Source organism: Pogoniulus pusillus, chromosome 23 (assembly GCF_015220805.1).
Source record: "Pogoniulus pusillus isolate bPogPus1 chromosome 23, bPogPus1.pri, whole genome shotgun sequence".
Taxonomy (NCBI): Eukaryota; Metazoa; Chordata; class Aves; order Piciformes; family Lybiidae; genus Pogoniulus; species Pogoniulus pusillus.
In genome coordinates, this window is record NC_087286.1 from 4,884,936 (window position 1) to 4,901,974 (window position 17,039).

A 17,039-nucleotide genomic window follows, 5' to 3' on the forward strand; every position below is an offset into this window, starting at 1 on the left:
GTCATTGGACACTGGAATGGGCTGCCCGGGGAGGTGGTGGAGTCGCCGTCCCTGGAGCTGTTCAAGGCAGGACTGGACGTGGCACTTGGTGCCATGGTCTGGCCTTGAGCTCTGTGGTAAAGGGTTGGACTTGGTGATCTATGAGGTCTCTTCCAACCTTGGTGATACTGTGATATTGTGATACTGTGAAGACATTTTTACACTGAAGGTGATGGAACACTGCCCCAGGTTGCCCATGAAGGTGGTAGAAGCTTTCTCTCTAGAACCATTCCAGGTCAGGTTGGTTTAGGTTCTGAGCAAACTGCTCTAGTTGAAGATGTTCCTGCAGACTGGAGAGGGGCTGGAGTAGATGACCTTTAAAGGTCACTTCTAACAAAAAACATTGTGTGATCAGACAGCTGGAGCACCTCTGCTATGAGAAGAGAGTACAAGAGTCAGGGCTCTTCAGTCTGGAGAAGAGAAAGATTATAGGAGACCTTATAGTGGCCTTCTACAATCTGAAGGGGCCTACAGAAAGCCTGGGGAGGGACTATTGACAAGGTCTTGTAATGACAGGACAAGGGGTAATGGGTTTAAACTGGCAGAGGGGAGATTTAGACTAGATGTTAGGAGAAAGTTCTTTCCAGTGAGGGTGGCAAAACACTGGCACAGGTTGCCCAGGGAGGTTGTGGCTGCTTCCTCCCTGAAGGTGTTTAAGGCCAGGTTGGATGAGGCCTTGAGCAACCTGTTCTAGTGGGAGGTGTCCCTGCCCAGCTGGATGATCCTTGAGGTCCCTTCCAACCTAGACTATCCTATGATTCTAATTCAGGAGGCTGCATGCAGAAGGGAAGACCTGCCCAACAGATCCATGGCCAAGCACCTACTGTCTGCAGTGCTCACACATTCTGATTTCATATCCCACTGCTCTGTACAGTGTCAGAGAGGTGCAGTATGTTACCTTGTGGTAATTATTCCAAAGAGACATCATACTGTCACCATAGAATGCAAGCTAATAGGAGAGAAAATAAGGTTTTTACAAATAGGCTTTATTAACACATTTATTTTTGTGACTGCTGTTGGAGACACAAGGGGTTTGAGTGTAAATCAATAGTGGCAATTTACAGAGAAAGGGCTTCAACACCTCATCAAGTGGACAGGGGCTTCTTGAATCAAATGGTTTTAAATTTCCACGGGGAATGACATCACAGAAGTCAGAGCTGGATTGCATACTTGAACTAAAAGCATTAGAACACCAAAGACAGATTTTAGTTTTCACAATATGTATTTTAAATGTTACATTTAAATGTTGTTCAGAAGAACACCGTAAATAAAAGTTACAAAGTAGAGTCATCCAAGAGTCTGTGAAAATCTATAGTAAAAATAGAGAGCCTGTGTCTTCACTAACAAGGAATAAATATAACATTTAAATAGCTGCAAAACACCTTAAATTAAAAAAAAATAGATGTTTCTATCTGTCAATATTTTAGAAGTCATTTAGTGCTACTGGAAGCTTCTAAATTACAAAGCCAGAGGCTGACAAATATACAGAATAGAAAATAACAGCAAAGCCTTCACAACATTATCTTACAGGCGTGGCCTTAATGGTCTCCCCAGGGCCTGACAGAAGCTAGTTCAGACTTTGTGGTTTTGGGCAACGGCAGTAAAAGAAGTCATCAATTTTAGGACTGAGCTGAGAGGAAGATAAAGGGATTGAATTCTACTATAATAGCTTAAAACTGTGATAGGATTGTGCCGATGCAAAAAGACCCAAACCCTGATACCCGCTCCCACAGGGCACAATCATTTAGGCTGCCAGCTTCAAGGCAGTGTACCATCCACAAAAATAGGGCAATTTGCTAATAAATGTGTCATTTTTTTTTCCCCCTCAAGAAGCCCTCGATATGAGGTTTGCAGCTGCAGTACACAGGTGACCACCAGGACAGGGATTTCAATCAGCTCTCAGTTACTCCTTGGGCTTCATGATGTGCTCTCGGAACATTGAATAGAGCACACCTACAAGACACAAAGACAAGCACGATTAGAAAGATAGGTTAAATAGGAAATAATGAGTTTCAACATGTGAATAATTAGTGGTAGCCTCATCAGTAACATGTCCTCTCCTCTTTTGGTGTATCTTTTAATGTGTATTTTTCATACACAGCAAAAATGGGTTGGAAAATGTACTGTGCATGAAAATGCAGATTCCCAAGTCAATTCTAGTTTGCCTTGCAGCCAAAGTCAAGCTTTTCTGGTGCATCCTCTAGGAATAAAAGAAAGGTAAAACCAGTGTTCCATGGAGTATACATTTACACACAGACACAGCTGCAATACTTAGGGGTAACTGAGATGTACAAATCACTCAGGACATTCAAGGACAATTCTAGCCCTGAAAATATCTCTAAAACATATAATACCACAGTCTACACAAGCTGATTTTCTAATGCATTAAACAGCAACACATTTACAAGGGAAAGTATTAAAATCAGTCTTTATTTCCTTTGCCTCTAATTTGAACACCTGCAGGACCTCACATACCTGTGTTTAAAAGTGGCAGCTTCTTCTCTCAAAGTTACAGGTTAACATTAAATAGATCTACTTAAACATCATGTTACTCTAGAAAGCCTCAGCAAACACCAGTCACCACCATAACCAGCCTGAAATATAATGGCCTGAACACCTGCACCTCAGGGATATTTCATGCCCACTGTATTACCCACCAGGAGAAGAGATGGGAGAGGTTCCCTGTGATTCACTAGTGCTGGGGAGTTTCCTGTTTGATACATACCAATTGTTAAGGCTCCCACAGCAAACCCCTGGGCTGCCACACGTGTGTGAATCAAGTGAAGTGACATTTTCAACTGGCCTCTGTGCTTCAGTCTGTACAGCCCGTAGCCAACCACCAAGGTGAAGCCAGCCATTCCTGTAAGACAAGGGAAGCCTCCTTCTGAGTCAAGATCCATGTTACTGAAATGTGTGACATGATCCACTTAAACTAACCTGGGATCAGTCATGTTTTGGTGTAACTGCTCTGTTTGTGTATAGATGGCAAGTTGTGCCCTCTCTCCTGTTTCCATTTCAGTGCCATCTCATTTCATCACAGAATTATAGAACCATTTAGGTTGTAAAGGACTGTCATGATCATGGAGTGCAACTGTTAACCCAGCACTGCAAGGTCACCACTAAACCATGTTCCTCAGCACCACTTCTACACGGTTTTTAAATACCTCCAAGAATGATGATTGCACCACTGCCCTGGGCAGGCTCTTCCTGTGCTTGGCACCAGATGCACAGAATAAATTTTCCATAATATCCATCTGAAACATCCCTTGGTGCAACCTAAAGCTGCTTCCTCTGATCCTTTCATTTGTTAATTGAGAGATGAATGCCCATCTTGCTACAAGCTCCTTTCAGGTAGTTGTAGAGAGTGAGATGGTCTCTTGCCTAAGTCAGTGCAGTGGAGAGCAAGAAATTTCCACCAGTGTTAAAAGGCCACAACAGGAGTTCAAGGTGTCACCTTGTTGGCTATTTTTCAGACAGCACAAGCACTGCTTGCACCCTTTCCTGTGCAGAAGCTCACACCCAAGCTCAGACCCTCAGCATGTGGACACACCCCAACATAATCACCGGCCTGCTGAGGTTGCTATTTTGAGTGTTGTCAAGTCTGGCCAACTTTTGCTGTGACAGGGCAAGTCATATGTGACTTGTCCTAAACTGTGGGGGCAGGGGTTCAGCCAGGTCTCTCTCACAGGGACAGAGTTCACTTCTGGTCCTTCAACAGATCTAACACAGCTAACGTTGTGCCAGCACGTGTACATTGCTGCTCTCAGAGCACAGAGGAGCAATGCACATTCCATCCACTGATTATTTACACAGTTCAAAGCAGGCTGCCACTTTTTAAGTGGTTTGTATATCTTACTGCCAGGAGCCCAGCTAGCTTGTCTCCCTGAACAGGAAGATTACCAATTCCACTTGTGGATCTGTGAGCCCTGACTTCACTGGTGCATGATCCCTTTAATGAAGCTACCTTTATCAAACACTAATTAAGAGGTTTAGGTCCTTCAGACTAGCTCCAGCACAAGCTAAAGGTAAGTTCTGGCAATCTACTCAGAAGAGCCCAAACTTGAGGAGTTTGTAATATGCCCTAGTAAGCGGGAAGGCAAAGTCCTGTAAGCACAGACACCAGTGACAGATATCTGTTGGCAAATGCTCAGGGCAGTTCATTTCAGGTGACTGGAAATCAAAACATGTCTTGTGTCAGTTCCTGATCAGAAGCACGTTCTCAGGAGGAACACAACTGAGCCTATGCTCTCCTCAGAAGCTTTTTTTGGGGTCTCAGCAAAGAGACTGAGAACTTTAACTGCCTCAAGCTGGGGTATCATAAAGCCTACTAAAAAAACCACATTTTAAATTAAGAGATGGCAGCAAAGATTGAGATCTTTTTAGCAGTTGGGTTGTATTTTGTGTATGTCTGCCTTGTTAACTTGAAATTCACTTGTGAATGGTGGTTACTAGGAACTATGGGATCACTACACTGCAGAGGAGCTCCCACACACGTTCCTTACCACTCAACAATATCACCTGAACGTGTTTCCTAAGCTCACTTAAACAGTCATCAGGGTTTGTTTGGTTTGGATTCAGGGGAGGCAATTCCAGGTTCTGAGTTTTCTATTTCAGATAACAGCCCTCATTAATTTGTCTGTTTCAGGCAGAACAAACATCAATACGGGCAGGAGGAGTGCTGCTGGCACTGCATAGGGAGCTGCACAAGGAAGTCATTTCAAAATGATTTCCTGTTCATAAGAAAGCAGTGAGCAGCAGTGGTGTTTATTGCCCATGAAGAGGAAGGACTAAAAAAAACACACTTCAGCTTTCAACTTACCAATGGGTACAAATGGTGTCTCTTTAAATTTCTTTAACAGCTTTGAGGTCTGGCTGGTATCAGACTCATACTCAGAGAAAACAGAATCCTGGCCGGACGACATGGTGGCTGTGAAAGCAGAGAGTCTCTCTTCAGCTTTTAGAAACACCAAGTTAAGACAACTTTTAGACAAAGAAAGTATTTTTCATATTCCACCAGTGACAAACACCCACACAGTAAAGTATAACCACAGCAGCTAGACTCGAGCTGATGAGCTACATAGGGATGATTTAACTTGGGTGAAGCCTCAGGAAGCAAGATTGTTGCATACAGGACACAAAAAGTAGCAAAGCAACAAATTTTTTGCTATCTTTCACATCCCAGTGCTCCCTCCACGCTCACAGGCAGCAAGAAGCCACCAGAAGTTTTGGTCACTAACTGTGTTTCCTTTCAGGACTACCATCCTTCACCAGACCACTTTGCTTTCACAGGCTCTTCTCTAATAGCAGCTCTGACCTCAGAAAAGTTCGTTCCTCCTCTTTCACTGCCTGCCAAGAACAGCAATCAAAGCCCTCGAAGTGGAAAGCAGGAGCTGCTGCAGAAGGTCAGCCCTACCCGGCAACTTCAGTAGTCCCTACTGTGGCCTATCTCACCTCATCCACCACTCCAACGTGTTTCAAACTGCTGCTGGAGAACAGAGAGTATAAAATGGCCACTGCTGAGGAGTGGGAACAAGTCTTGGAGCCCTTGACGGGTGCAGACTCTTGTGGGGATGCATGAGGGGAACGAAGAGAGTTTCCACTGCATCTGAGGTCATTTCTCACCTGTCTCCAAGGTAAAAAAAACAACCCAGCAACATCCATGAGAAGGGCTCTGCTCACTGAGCTGCTATCACCACCAGTGAGACCACCAAAACCTGCCAACTTGTCTTGCTGTCCCCATCACAGATTGCACCAAGACCAGTATGTAGCATAAGCATCACCCTTTAATGCCCATTTCTGCCAGCACAATTAGCAACATCAGAAAGGCCTCTGCTAGAAAGGTCTCTTAACACTATTGTTCCATCAGCGCCCTCAGCAGCAAAATACAGCTCACATGGAACTAGTCCAAGATCTCAAAATAAACAACCAGGAATTTAATTTAACCTCAAGCAAAAGATAGTTCAAAGGAAGATGCATTCCTTGGTTACGCAGCACTTTGGGCTCACACACTGCAGCCAACTGAGAGGTTTGTAAGCTGAACATACAAAGTTATTTCCTCTGCAGGCCAAAAGAGTTAGGTTGTGCCTGCTACAATCACTCTGATTTGCTAAACAGAAATTATACTTTAGTCTGAGACATTTGGAGATGGAAACATGAGAACGTCCTGTCACTGGGAGAGGTGGAGACAGACAAAGGTGAGATTTATACAAGATACTGAGAAGTGAATCAGTTTCTCCATCGTAAAAGGTTTGTGTGACCTTCAGCTGTCGCAGAGGCCAGGCTGAGCACAGGGCAGAGGAAATGGTGGGAAAGCAACAGGTCCCAGTGACCCTCCTGATTAGGTGACCGAGAGCACCACCAGGCTGCCTTGCTCTTAACCAGACACGCATCAGGTCCCTGCCCTACTCCAGCACCAGGTCAAAAACACTCCACCTAAGGCCTCTGCCGTACTCCAGGTTCCCACAGCCCACACCGGCCTTTTGCCCTACTCCAGGTCCCCACACTAGGCTTCTGCCCTGCCCCCTGCACTCTACGCCGGGCTAATGTCGTACCCCAACCCCAGGTTCCTGCACCTCGTATCGTGCTTCTGCCCTATCCTACGCCCAGGTCCCCGCACCCCACACAAGGCCTCTGCCCTAAACCGGGCCCCAACGTCTCCACCCACAGCCTCTGCCTTTAGACCTGCCCCCAGTGCTCCTCCGCACCCCATCGCTGCCTCCCTGAGCCTCAGCTCCCGCCCTGGCACCAGGATCTTCCGTTCCTGGCTCCCCGATCCCTTCCCGCAGAGGCCCAACACTCACCACGCTGCTGCTGCTGCTCCCCGCTCCCGGTACCGGCCGGCATCTGCCGCCCCTCGCCCCGCCCCCAGCCCTTATTGGCTGGGTGCGCCCCGCCCCCCCGGCGCTGGCGGCCTGCGGCGGGCCGGGGAACCACAGCTCCCAGCGTGCGGCGCGGCAGCGCCTGCAGCCAATCAACCGGGGCGCGGCGGCGCCTGCAGCCAATGCAGAGCTCGGCCGCTCTGCCGCCAGTCAGTCCGGGAGCGGCAGCGCCTGCAGCCAATGCAGAGCTCGGCCGCTCTGCCGCCAGTGAACCGGGGCGCGGCGGCGCCTGCAGCCAATGCAGAGCTCGGCCGCTCTGCCGCCAGTGAACCGGGGCGCGGCGGCGCCTGCAGCCAATGCAGAGCTCGGCCGCTCTGCCGCCAGTCAGTCCGGGAGCGGCAGCGCCTGCAGCCAATGCAGAGCTCGGCCGCTCTGCCGCCAGTGAACCGGGGCGCGGCGCCGGCACGGCCTACTGCTGCGGGCGGGACGGGACGGGTGCGCCTTGACGTCACGGCCGGGGGCTCTGCATTGCGGCGGGCGCGGAGTCACGGGGAGGTGGCGGCGGCTGCTGGCCCGCCCCGCCGCTAGGGAGCGCTGTGAGGCGAGGCCTGGTGTCAGCACCTGCCCTCGGCCCGCTGTTCCAGCGCCTTGCTTGCGACTGCTGCGGTTGCTGCCTGCAGCCTAACCCTAAGCCATAACTTCTGCTCTCGGCCCGGGCGCACAGCCTCTGCCCTTAGCCTGCAGCCTGTGCCTCCAGTATGTCCCGCAGCCCCTGCCTGCAACCTCTGCCCTCAGCCTCTGCCTACAGCCCTCGTCTGCCGCTGCCTGAAGTCCCTGCCCGCAGCCCATGCATGTACCCGAAACCCTCCAAACTGGCAGCCCTGCCTGAAAATGGATGTTTTTCCCTCTCCCAAGCACGGCAGGGAACGAATAACCTGATAGTCACAAAATGTAGAGCCTTTGGGTGGACTTGGCAACTTGTTTCACCCCAGAGTGTCTTCTCTAACAGATTACGTGGCTCTGTAAACCACCCCCCGGGATCCTTTTGATGCCTAAACCCTTTTCCTATACCTGTGAGCAGCTCATCAAAGCAAAACAGCCAAGAAAAGTCCTTTCTTCCAAAAACCTCTGCCCGGTTTGAGGCTTTGGTCCAGTGTTTGTGATTCCCCATTGTGGTGGTTTGGCTGTTACCTGCCCCCCCACACACACTTTAAGAAATGCCCCAGCTAACTCAGCTGGACTCAGGGAATATAAATGAAGCTATTTATTTACAGCTGGCACAATATACAAGCAGATAGTTACAGTAGATACAGTTATAGACAGAAATAGACAAGGTAAAAGGTAATACAGAAACACAACTCCCCTCCAGAAACCTGAGTCCCCAGGAGGGGCTCTCAACCGCCCCTGCACCTTCCCCCTGCCCCTCTCAACCTTACCCCAATCCTGAGAAAAGAACAGAGCTGCAGCCAAGAGGTTAAGAAGGAAGGTTAGTGGCAGCGAGGTTAATGAGATGTTGCTCAGTCTAAAGCCAAAACCAGAGTGAGAGACAAAATGGAGAATGTTATCTAATGTTTACTTCTTGTTCCCATACTTCTCAGGGGGACTGTGAGAGAAGAGACACAACCATGTTTTCCTTACATAGCCAATTATCTGCTTTCTCTCACCAAAGCTTGAGCGTGTCCAGAGAAGGGCCACACAGCTGGGGAGAGGCCTTGAGCACAGCCCTACGAGGAGAGGCTGAGGGAGCTGGGATTGGTTAGCCTGGAGAAGAGGAGGCTCAGGGGAGACCTCATTGCTGTCTGCAACTACCTGAGGGGAGGTTGTGGCCAGGAGGAGGTTGCTCTCTTCTCTCAGGTGGCCAGCACCAGAACAAGAGGACACAGCCTCAGGCTGTGCCAGGGGAAATTTAGGCTGGAGGTGAGGAGAAAGTTCTTCACTGAGAGAGTCATTGGACACTGGAATGGGCTGCCCGGGGAGGTGGTGGAGTCGCCGTCCCTGGAGCTGTTCAAGGCAGGACTGGACGTGGCACTTGGTGCCATGGTCTGGCCTTGAGCTGTGTGGTAAAGGGTTGGACTTGATGATCTGTGAGGTCTCTTCCAATCCTAATAATACTGTGATAGCCTGCTTCAAACTAGCACACCCATCTCTGAGCACGGTGGGAAGCAGAGCTCCTGGCAGGTCTGGTCTGCTGCTGCTGTGCACCGTTTTTGGCAGCACAAAGAAAAGTGGCTCAGATAACTGTTAGTATTGCTGTATCTCCTTAAATGTGCTTCCCCTTACATCTAACTTGGTTATTTTAATTGCCAAAGCCATTAGGGCTCTGCAGAGTCTGAGAAGAAAAAAAAATCATTGCAATTACCAGCACCCAAATTGAGTTAAGATCTCCTAATAAATGACAGTGGAGGCTACCTTCTGCAGTGGCTTTCAGAGGTACATTTAATTCCCTGCAGCTCTGAGCGATGCGTGCTTCAAGGGAGAAACTCAATTAAACCCCAAAACTTGCTTCATTGTAATTGCTGGGCTAATGAATCTGCTGACACCTGCAGCTGTCTGGTGTCTCAGCTTCACCAGCAGCTTCTCGCTGCCTGCTGATGTGGATGTGGCACATATATATTTATTCATAGAATGATCATGTTGTTTCAGTTGGAAACAACTAAGATCATCAAGTGTAACCTGAGACCTAACACCACCATGGCCACTGTCTCCATTCTAGTTTAAATTTCCAGAGACTGAGACAAATTTGATAGAACCAATAACAATTTGTAGAGTGCCCTTCCCTCTTCCCCCTCCTTTCTCTATGAAAGGAATTAGAAGAGGAGAGGGAGAGAGGAAAGGATAAACACACCCAAATAAATGAATCTCACTCGAGTTGGAAGTTAAACAAGAAAAGTTTAACAATAACTTAAAAGAGGTATCTGAAGTAGGGAAGTTAGAAAAGGTTAGGGAAGGGAAAATAGCAAATGCAAAATGCATAAATACAACCTGGTTGTGATGGCTTTGTCGGCCTCGTGGGTGATGGCCATGTGGTGAACCAAAGGGAAGCCAGGAACAAAGAGAAGCCAGGATGGTAATGGTGATATGCAAGGAGCAGAGAGAGAAAGAGGAAGCCCCCCTGCTTTTATTTGGCAGGAAAGGGGACTGGGCTAACCATCACCTGCTGGTGTTCAGACCCACCCCTGGGGAGTGGTCAAGACCACCCAGGGTCAGGTTCAGGGCTACTCACCCTATACAGCCACTAATCCGTGTTCCCAACATGCCCTGTCCATGTGCTTCTTGAACACCTCCAGGGACAGTGACTCTGCCACCTCCCTGGTCAGCCTGCTCCAATGCCAGACCACTCTTGCAGTCAAAGAACTTTTCCTCAGTCTCCACCCTAAACCTCCCCTGGTACAATTTCAGGTTCTTTCCTCTCAATCACCTGATGCTATGGAGAAGAGATCAACCATCACCTCCCTCCAGCCTCCTTCAGGGAGTCACAGAGAGCAATGAGGTCTTCCCTCAGCCTCATCATCTCCAGACTAAACAATCCCAGTTCCCTTGGTTGCCTGTCTCTGGACATGTTCCAGCACCTCAATGGCCTTCTTGTGGTGAGGCGCCTCAAACTAAACATGGTACTCAATGTGCAGCCTCTCCACTGCTGAGTAGAGGGACAACTACCTCCCTACTCCTGATGGCCACACTATTCCTGATACAGGCCAGGATGCTGTTGGTTTTGGCTACCTAAGCACACTGCTGGCTCAAATATTCTGTGTTATAGGTTATCTTTTAAAGGCAGGCACTCATGTACCTCAGCTGAGGGTGACAAGCATGGGAATGGGTGAAAATAACTTTTCTCTCTGTGAATTCACCTACCATGGGGCAGAATGGGTGTGGAGCTGAGGACAGGGTGGCTGAGAGCAGACAGGAAGAAAGGGACCTGGGGGTACTGGTAGAGAGTAGTTGAACATGAGGCAGCAGTGTGCCCAGGTGGGCAGCAGAGTCAATGGCATCCTGGCCTGTACCAGGAACAGTGTGGCCAGTAGGATGAGGGAGGTTATTCTGCCCCTGTACTCAGCACTGCTCAGGCCACACCTTGAGTGCTGTGTCCAGTTCTGGGCTCCTCCATTCAGGAGAGATGTTGAGGTGCTGGAACATGTCCAGAGAAGGGCAACAAGGCTGGGGAGGGGCCTGGAGCACAGCCCTGTGAGGAGAGACTGAGGGAGCTGGGGGTGTGCAGCCTGCAGAAGAGGAGGCTTAGGGCAGATCTCATTGCTGTCTACAGCTACCTGAAGGGAGGCTGTAGCCAGGTGGGGTTGGGCTCTTCTGTCAGGCAACCAGCAACATAACAAGGGGACACAGCCTCAAGTTGTGGCAGGGGAGGTCCAGGCTGGATGTTAGGAGGAAGTTCTTCCCAGAGAGAGTGATTGGCATTGGAATGGGCTGCCCAGGGAGGTGGTGGAGTCACCATCCCTGGAGGTGTTCAGGATGGGACTGAATGAGGCACTTAGTGCCATGGTCTGGTTGATTGGACATGGCTGGGTGCTAGGTTGGACTGGATGATCTTGGAGGTCTCTTCCAACTTTTTTGATTCAATGATTCTATACTTGCAAAGATGTGATTGCCTTCATGGAGCAGCCAGCACTGCCAGCCCTGGCTGTGTCCCTGCCACAGCTGTTTCTGCTCTTACAGGGGATGAGGATCCTGCAGCATCCAAGCAGCATATGACTTATGCAGAATTCCTGGAACAACTACAGATTTTAAATCTGGGTCTCAGCCCTGAAGCCTTTCAGAGCAGAGACCAAGAAGGTTTAGTCCTTCTGCTGGGGAGCTGGGAGGTGGCCAGAGTGGACATCATCTTAATATCCATCTGTCAGGCAATTAATAAAAGCTTTAAGAAAACAATAAGAGGCAGCTTGTTGCTATTTCTGGGGTTGAGATGTGGCAAACTCAGATAAGAGGGGAAAATAAATTAGGGATAGATTGCTTGTTTAGGCTTAGATTGCTTGTTTGGTAGAAGAAGGGGTGGAAAAATGGAAGGACCAAGGTGCACAAGGGGAAAATGGAGAGAAAGGCAAAAGGAAATGATTAAGCAGGGGACTGGTCTGTGTGCTCCTGGTTTGGTACATCCCAGAAGATCCTATTGCAGACTGTTTTTCAGTTGGTCTCCCTATGCAGACTGTGCATGTCACAGGATCCACCTGTGATTTTCACCTTGTGCTGGGGTGAGTCCTTGGTCCCAGTGGCTCTAGGCTGTGCCTAACACAGTGCCTGACGAGCTATACAAGAGCAGGAGGGGTGAAGGTGGGGTGCTGGACCCTGTGGCAGAAGGCACTGTGGTCCTGGTGGGCATCTCAAGTGGGAAAGCCCAACTCTGGGTGCAGGCACCGAGGGTAGGTGTAGATGGACATGTGCTTAGACACAGCATAGAGATGATTCCTCCAGTGCTGTAACTCACTGATCCACACCAGGAAAAGCAAAACAAACCCAGGGAGGTCACATAGCTCACATTTCCTGCCCACCCTCTTACACAAGTGAAAGAGGTTCCTAAAAGTCTGATTCAAGCCTGCAAGAGGATGGGAACAGGAGAAGAAACTCCTGTAAGTGCATTTTCTCCTTCTTGCTTGTAGACAAAGCTGCATACAAACCCTGGAGAGGGTCCCTGTTGTTCTTGAAAGTGAGCCAGGGCTTGGGTAGGCTTGGGATTAATTTCTGAGCTCAGCCCACATTGCATTAGGTCTCTGCTGTGAGCTATGGAATAGGAATGTGAATGCCAGTGCCAGCCTGATATGGAAGGGGGGAAGGCAGGGCAGAGGGAGAAAAGGTGTCTTAGTGTGCTGGGAGAGACCCAGAACTGAGACTTTTGGGGATGTGGGTGCAGAGGTTGTCTGTGGGGCAGGTGTTTAGGGGTCTTGCAGGGTGTTGCTGTGATCAGAAGGGTGGGCTGCTTTAGTTTCCTTTTGAAGGTGCACAGGCAGACCTGTATAGGGCTAAGGATGAATTTCCTCTAAAATATGAAACAGAGAAGGAAGAAAATAACCAAAAGCCTCATTCCCCAAAGAAATCTTTTTTTATGGCAGATCTCTGCTTTCTGTGACTGCTTTGTCTGGAGTGCACTGCAGCACTCGAAGAACTGAGACAGCAAGAAAACATTTCAGTCCAGCCCAACTCAATTTTCCCTTTATTTTCAGCTGCCTGGAACTGCTGGGGATGGGTACTTAAGCAATTTCAGACCTGAGACCACAACAGGTATGTCCACAGCTTCACTGACAGGAGGTGGGTCAGGCAGGTCCTATGTCCTACTGCAGAAGATCTGCTATTCAGTGACAGCCATCACCCAACGTAGGTGGGATTTGGAAAATGAAACCATTGCAGTGTTCTTCTCTGTGGCTTTTCCTTACTGAAAATCAGACTCCTGAAGTAGGAAACTTTCCACATCAGTCACCGTTTCCTGACATCTGGGCTGCAGCTGTCTAAATGCTGACACCACTCTGCAGTCCTGAGGAGTAGCCAACTGCACAGACATCACTCTCCTCCATCAGCCTCCTCTCATCTCATGCAGGATCAGCTCCAGCACTGTCTTTCCACCTAAACCTGTACCTCTAACCTTGATGTACCTCTAACTGATGAAGAGAGCCAGTGGCATCCTGGCCTGGACCAGGAGCAGTGTGGCCAGTAGGACAAGGGAGGTTCTTCTGCCCCTTTACTCAGCACTGGTCAGGCCACACCTTGAGTGCTGTGTCCAGTTCTGGGCTCCTCAATTCAAGAGAGATGTTGAGGTGCTGTAAGGTGTCCAGAGAAGGGCAACGAAGCTGGTGAGGGGCCTGGAGCACAGCCCTGTGAGGAGAGGCTGAGGGAGCTGGGGGTGTGCAGCCTGGAGAAGAGGAGGCTCAGGGCAGACCTCATTGCTGTCTACAGGTTGTAGACAGCCTGAAGGGAGGTTGTAGCCAGGTGGGGTTGGGCTCTTCTGCCAGGGAAGCAGCAACAGAAGAAGGGGACACAGTCTCAAGTTGTGCAAGGAGAGGTCTAGGCTGGCTGTTAGGAGGAAGTTGTTGTCAGAGAGAGTGATTGGCATTGGAATGGGCTGCCCAGGGAGGTGGTGGAGTCAGCATCCCTGGAGGTGTTGAAGCAAAGCCTGGCTGAGGCACTTAGTGCCATGGTCTGGTTGACTGGCCAGGGCTGGGTGCTAGGTTGGCCTGGATGATCTTGGAGGTCACTTCCAACCTGGTTGATTCTATGATTCTGGAGTTGATTCTGGTGCTTATATGTCCGTACCTCAGATGAAACTTTGTGCTGCGTGATCTACTGGAAGATGCTTCTGCCCATGGCAGGAGGGTTAGAACCAGATGATCTTCGAGGTCGCTTCTTACCCAAATCATTCTTTGACTCAATTCAATGATTCTGAATCTTCCACTTACCTTTTACAAGAACCTGTGGCTTGATGTCCTAGAATTGACTCTAAGAGGGCTTAGTGTTCTACCAGGAGCAGCATTTCACCTCTGGGAGTAGTTCCAGCAGCTGATTCTGCTTCAGCAAGAACTGCTTTCTCATTGGTGACATAGCTGAATCCAAAGCAGCTCACAGTGAGGAGTGGTGCTGGATTTCCCATAAATTAGAGCAGAAACTTCCTCAAAAGCCTGCAGTGGTTTCAGGAGGAAGTGGTATCTTATGTCAGAGGAGACTGTGCTTGTTTGCTTTCGAGTTGTAATATATTGGGAGTAAGGAGACCAGAATTGTTGTGGTTGTCTGTATGTGTAGACAGGCAAAGGCACCAAAGAGTGTGGGACATAAAATACTTAACACAAGAAAACTACTCTCAGGAGAAATTTAAACCTATTACCTAGAAGAAGCCCCTCTGTGGTGTGATATTTGCTTCTCCCACATGGATTAGAACCACATTTTGATTCCTTTCACTTTCCTTTTGCTCTTAGGTGGCCATTTGTCAAACTCAACTTCAAAGGTGGCAACACCAACAGCTGACATCCTGCTGGGTGCTGTCAGCTCAAGTGACTACCCATATGAGTACTTGGGCGAGGAGGATTACCTGCTCTATGGCCTCTGCACAAAAGAAGAGGTACTCTCTTTCAGCAGAGTCTTCTTGCCATCTTTTTACACTGTGGTCTTCCTGGTTGGCTTGACTGGCAATGTCCTTCTGTTTATTGTCCTCATTATGCACATCCAGAAGAAGAAGAAGATGACAGAGGTGTATCTGCTGAACTTGGTGGTTTCAGACTTCCTCTTGCTATTAACCCTTCCTTTTTGGGCTCTGTACATTTCTCAGTGGGTCACCTGGGATATATTGTGCCCTGTTTTAAATGCCATGTACACCATGAATTTCTACAGTGGTGTCTTTCTTGTGAGCTGCATGAGTCTGGACATGTATCTTCAGATAGTTCATGCTTGCTCTCCTGGCAGCTCCATGAGACAAAGGAAGTCCCTCCTCATCTTGGTGGTGGTATGGATTCTTTCCCTGCTACTTGCCATTCCTGATGGCCTCTTCACCAGCACAAGGCAACTCCACAACAAATCCCTCACGTGTGCCCAGGATTATGGGCAGAACCACTTAGTTTGGAAAGTAGTCTTTCGGGTCATCCAAAACACCTTGGGTTTTCTTCTTCCATTCCTCTTCATGATGTTCTGCTATTCCCGCATCGCCTGCATCCTCACCACATCTCACATGCCTGGCTCAAGGAGAGTGCTCTGCTTAGTCTTTACTCTGGTGTGTGTCTTCTTTGTCCTGTGGTCCCCTTACAACGTTGTTCTCGTCCTCCACTCCCTGCAAGACGTTGGTGTGATCAGGAGCTGTGAAATCAGTAGGCAGTTGGACTATGCCATGCAGCTGACGGAGAGTTTGTCCTTTGTCCACTGCTGTCTGAACCCCTTGCTCTATGCTTTTGTGAAGAAACGTTTCAGGTTATACTTATGGAAGATCCCTCAGGCCATTTGCAGGAGAAGAGCTTTCTTTGACATCCAGCCCTCTGAGACAAGCCAGTCTGGCAGCAGATGTGCAGCAGACATAGAGATGCTGAGTATCACAAATATTTAGTATCACCATACTTGCGTTATTTACGTTACATCTGTGCCCTCGTTGCTGACCTTCACTGGTCCTGGCCGTACAGGGGAGTTGGTGTGGGCTCCCAGCACTGATAAGCCGACATTCCATCGTAGGGTCAGCATCAAGGGAAAGGATTTTCCACACTGGGATTGAAAACATACACTTGAGATTTGTTTCTGTTGTAACTGGAACTATTAGAAAAGCATTGCCTTGGGTTTATGTTTGCGCAAGAAACTCAGCTCCTCTCTGGAGTATCTGGGTGGGTGAAGAGCAAGCTTCAGCTAGAAGTTGTCCCCTTAAAAGGCAGATTGAAGCTTGGGCAGATCTTTCCCTACTAGATCCCAAAGGGTCTGATGGAGGAGAGTGAGCCCATTATCTCTCCATCTTGTGAGGAGCGGGTTTGCCATGCTCATCAATCAGGCCACAGGTGGGTGGGCCAGAAGCCCTGACTGAATGGTGGCTTTGCTTCTCTTGGCTTCTCTGTTTTCTAGGTTGATGTGTTCAGATGGGCTCATTCCTTTTTCTACCAGGAGAGACTACATGAGGAAGCAGACACATTTAAACTGAATTGTCTGACCAGCGATGGCTTTCTTTGTTAACCATGAGCTGTGCCACACAGGTCTGCTGAGCAGGAAACTACCTTTCTGAGGGCTGAAGATCAGCAGCTGGTTTGAGATCTGTCTGCTCAGCCAGAGTTCAAACCAATAAGAACCAGTGAAGAGGAGGGGGAAAAAAATGGGCTCAGCAGAGCAATGATGGGAATATTCCTGCAGATCTGTTTTGACAAGATAAGAGAGGTTCATGAAGCCCATCATCAAATAATGGCTTTGTAACATTGCAGAGTGAGAGCACAGCCTTAAGCAGAAGAGCTCTTAGCCAATCCTTGTTACCCAATGCAGCTTTAAAGATAGTTTGCTGACCTATATTTAAAGGTACTGTTCAGTTCTTGAACCTTAAAATGGGCCCTTCCCAGCTTGGAAACCTGTTGAGCACCAGAGCTGCCTAGAACTGTGCAAATAAGATTAATAATGTAAGAAAAAACATCCAGCACCTTAGTCTTATTGCTAGGCAAGGGTACTGGACTGAGAAGGGCTTTGAGTTGATGTGGGAGGGTGGATTTGGTTTTGACTGCTGTTATTTTTCTTCCCAGT

The 17,039-nt window shown here is 48.7% G+C and overlaps 2 protein-coding genes across 3 annotated transcripts; one reads left to right on the forward strand and one right to left on the reverse strand.

Moving 5' to 3' along the window:
• Positions 1 to 1,004: 1,004 nt before the first annotated feature.
• Positions 1,005 to 6,939, reverse strand: HIGD1A (HIG1 hypoxia inducible domain family member 1A). Of its 2 annotated transcripts, none has more exons than XM_064162394.1 (4): positions 6,840 to 6,939; positions 4,859 to 4,966; positions 2,765 to 2,899; positions 1,005 to 1,992 (listed from the first exon to the last, which is right to left on the reverse strand). In XM_064162394.1, exons 1-4 carry the CDS (start codon positions 6,880 to 6,882, stop codon positions 1,943 to 1,945), a joined length of 336 nt encoding a protein of 111 aa, XP_064018464.1. In that variant the 5' UTR covers positions 6,883 to 6,939; the 3' UTR covers positions 1,005 to 1,942. The 2 variants fall into 2 exon arrangements, with proteins under 2 accessions (XP_064018464.1, XP_064018463.1); XM_064162393.1 differs by lacking the exon at positions 6,840 to 6,939 and adding an exon at positions 5,491 to 5,568.
• Positions 6,940 to 14,851: 7,912 nt separating this feature from the next.
• Positions 14,852 to 15,879, forward strand: ACKR2 (atypical chemokine receptor 2). Its single transcript, XM_064162273.1, has 2 exons — positions 14,852 to 14,907; positions 15,249 to 15,879. The coding sequence occupies exons 1-2, from the start codon at positions 14,852 to 14,854 to the stop codon at positions 15,877 to 15,879; spliced, it is 687 nt and encodes a 228-aa protein (XP_064018343.1).
• Positions 15,880 to 17,039: the final 1,160 nt, after the last annotated feature.